The sequence below is a fragment of the Triticum dicoccoides genome, chromosome 3A (genome assembly GCF_002162155.2).
Source record: "Triticum dicoccoides isolate Atlit2015 ecotype Zavitan chromosome 3A, WEW_v2.0, whole genome shotgun sequence".
In the NCBI taxonomy this organism is placed as follows: Eukaryota; Viridiplantae; Streptophyta; class Magnoliopsida; order Poales; family Poaceae; genus Triticum; species Triticum dicoccoides.
Window position 1 is genome coordinate 20,959,397 of NC_041384.1, and position 3,064 is coordinate 20,962,460.

The window sequence follows — 3,064 nt, forward strand, 5'->3', positions numbered from 1 at the left end:
GTCGCGAGTTCGACCGCTGGTCATCACAGCATTTTTAAACTTTTGCTTTTTAAAAAAAAATAAAAAAAAAAGAAAAATTGCGCGAGGCCAGACTCAAACCCGCGACTTGCTGTTAAGGAAAGTATGCCTTTGCCGCTAGGCCACTAGCAGTTCTTGTGGTAGAGAAGAGATGCTGCTTATTTAACCAGACAGTGAATGTTTGATTTCAAAAATTTCAAAATATTCGAGATATTTTGCTCGGTATAAGTGTTTCTCGAGGGGCGACGGTAAACGCGGTAACCGCGCGAGATAGTGAAATTTCACTCGGTATCCAAAACGCTGGAGGGGAGGCGCCTGAGTAGATGCGGCGCCAGGATAGGATGGGTAGGGCCGAGGGAGGATGTTCTTTGTTTTGCTCAAGCGGGTGCGCACTGAGTAAAAATAGGAGCCCGCGGCGCCGAGGAGTAAATTTTTTACTCTTCTAACCAGTTTAGGAGATCGGCTAGGTGCCGCTTGGAGGAGTAAAACTAAAATATATTGCCTCTATTTACCGATTGAAGTAATATAAGCCTTGCGGTCAGTATATGTGGCAACGCTTCAGTCAAAGTGACTGACTCCTAGTCTTTGATCGAGCCAACTTTCCAACCTGGCTAGCGGGTCCTGTACTCCTGTACGCTTTGGAAACATTCCCTCTCGGGTGTAATTCTGTGTAGCATATTGGGTTGCCCTTACCGCAATCCACGGCATAGGCGCCAACCATGGTATGGGTATATATATACGCCTGGTTTACGGCTCACACCCACAACCCGCAACTTCTTGCAACCCCACAAGCAAAAAGGTAGCCAACACATATCTCTTTCCGAAAGGCCCAAACCGAAAGATGAGCCTCCTCGACGCGCTACTCTGTCTGCTCGCACTGCTGTTGCTACGGCCGTCGACGGCGCAAGCATCCGGCTTGCAAAAGAGCCGGCCGGCGAATGGAACCGTTCCCTCCTCCGCCACGCTTGCCGGTTGTCGGAAGAGCTGCGGCAACCTGAGCTTTGAGTACCCTTTCGGCATGGGCGCCGGCTGCTTCCGGGACCCGGACTTCGAGCTCATATGCGACGACCACAACACCACGCAGGCCCCCATGCTCTTCCTGCACGACGGCGTCACCAAGGTACTCATGGACATCAACGCTACTACCCACTGGAAGATGAGCATGAGCACCACTGATTTTCAAATCAATAATGAATTTCTAGTTTCATTTTCCCGTACCATCTATTTGAGACCGGACGTCCATATATACCACATCTCATGGTATCCTGGGAGATCTTTCCGTTTTTTCACCGTGGAAGCAGACATCATAGGCTGCGACTTCGACGTCAGCATGCTCGAAGACTCCTCACAAACGATGGTGCGACGGTGCACAGTTACATGCCCCAGCGGAAACATCACGGCCGATGCAGACACTGGACGGAACTGCAATAACACAAGAGGATGTTGCTCCTTCATGGTTACTGATGTTGGCGCCACCGTCCAGCTCAAGTTCGTGCGCCGCCCAAGGACAGGAGGGAAGCATGAATCCCAAGGGCACAACAGCCGAAGCTCTATCCGGGATAAAATCCATGTTAGCATTGGAGCTAGTCTGTGGTGGGGTATCTTTGACGATCAACTCACATCGCCTGGAAGCTTCCAAAATAGAACAGATTATGCATGTCTCAGCAACCACAGTGGAGAAGCACCGCAAATTTCAGCATCATCCTACTACTTTTATAATTACTTCTATAATTGTCAGTGCAACAGTGGTTACCAAGGCAATGCCTACATAGCCGATGGCTGCTCACGCGACAAAGGTAATTACTCTCAACAAAAGTTATTTAAACAGGGGTTACTTTTTCTATATATCACCATCTCCGCGCCCTAGGTAGAGTACGTTTCCTCAAAAAAAAAAAAAATACCAACGCTAGCTGCTTTTACTAATTATCAAGGACATGTGGCAATAATCCTCCCAATGCTATTTCGCTCAATGTAAACATATCATCTCAACACAATATATTAGTATGCTACTTATATTTCATAAATATTTTACAACTTTAGAATAACCAAATGCAATACTCATAATAAATGCAACGCAATGACATAAAATTTGTTTGAAGTCAAACTTAGTAAAGTTTGAGCAACTTTATAGGAAAAAACATCAACATTTACAATATGAAATCCATATCATTATATGTATCATGAAATTAATTTCTATACTGTATAATTTTAGTAATACCTCCTTCTGGACTTATTAGTCCCCATCGAATTTTTGGTAAAAGTTTGACTACATATTTGACTAGCAAAATGTTAAGGCGTGTCAACAAAAAAAATATTGTTAGATTTGTATTTGAATGTAGTTTTGAATTATTATTTTCCATGTATAACTTTTATTTATTAGTTAAAATCAATGTAAAAATATAACCCACAATACGAGTGGGACTAGTAAATCAGGATAGAGGTAGTATTATAGATATTGATATATCTTTTATATCAATTTGGTAAACTTTGCGTAATTTGACTTCAATCAATCTTATATGTGGAGTAAAAAAAATGAAGGGAGCATGTAAACTTGCACAAAGTAGGAATGGATGACATAACATTGCGTTATTTTTAAGTTTATTTATAAGTAGCACGAGAGATTCCAATGCACGAAACAGGTCCATCCATCCGTTTGGTGGCTCGTGCAGTCTCCTCATTGTCAACCTCTACTCTGCTTCGGCTCGCTGCATTATCGTTGATCTTCTTTGTAGTAGTGTCTTCCACTTCTCTTTAGTGCAGTTAGGCCTTTTTGCGGGGCCCTTATTGTTTTATGGGACAACTTAAACGGTCACTATCAACCTCCAATTCAGTAAAACCTGAACTGGAAGGGTTTTCCGTCGCCCGAGGGGATCGTTTCATGAGTGGTTCCCCGACTGTTATAAGTAGTACTACCTCCATCTAATAATACAAGACGTTTTTGCAGTTCTTACCTCTTATATTTCTAGAAGGAGTAGTACATTGTATTGTGTTAGTGTGAGACATGTGACATATGGTCGTTTGGCTAATATCAGGTTTTATTTATTTC

General features: G+C 43.1%; 1 protein-coding gene across 1 annotated transcript in view; it reads left to right on the forward strand.

Annotated features, from left to right (window-relative positions):
* Positions 1–797: 797 nt before the first annotated feature.
* LOC119266767 (wall-associated receptor kinase-like 2) overlaps positions 798–3,064 on the forward strand; it is a 6,791-nt gene continuing 4,524 nt past the window's right edge. Inside the window, exon 1 of the mRNA XM_037548048.1 lies at positions 798–1,814. Coding sequence (XP_037403945.1) covers positions 860–1,814 — 955 coding nt within the window. The 5' untranslated portion in view covers positions 798–859. The remainder of the gene's footprint in view (positions 1,815–3,064) is intronic.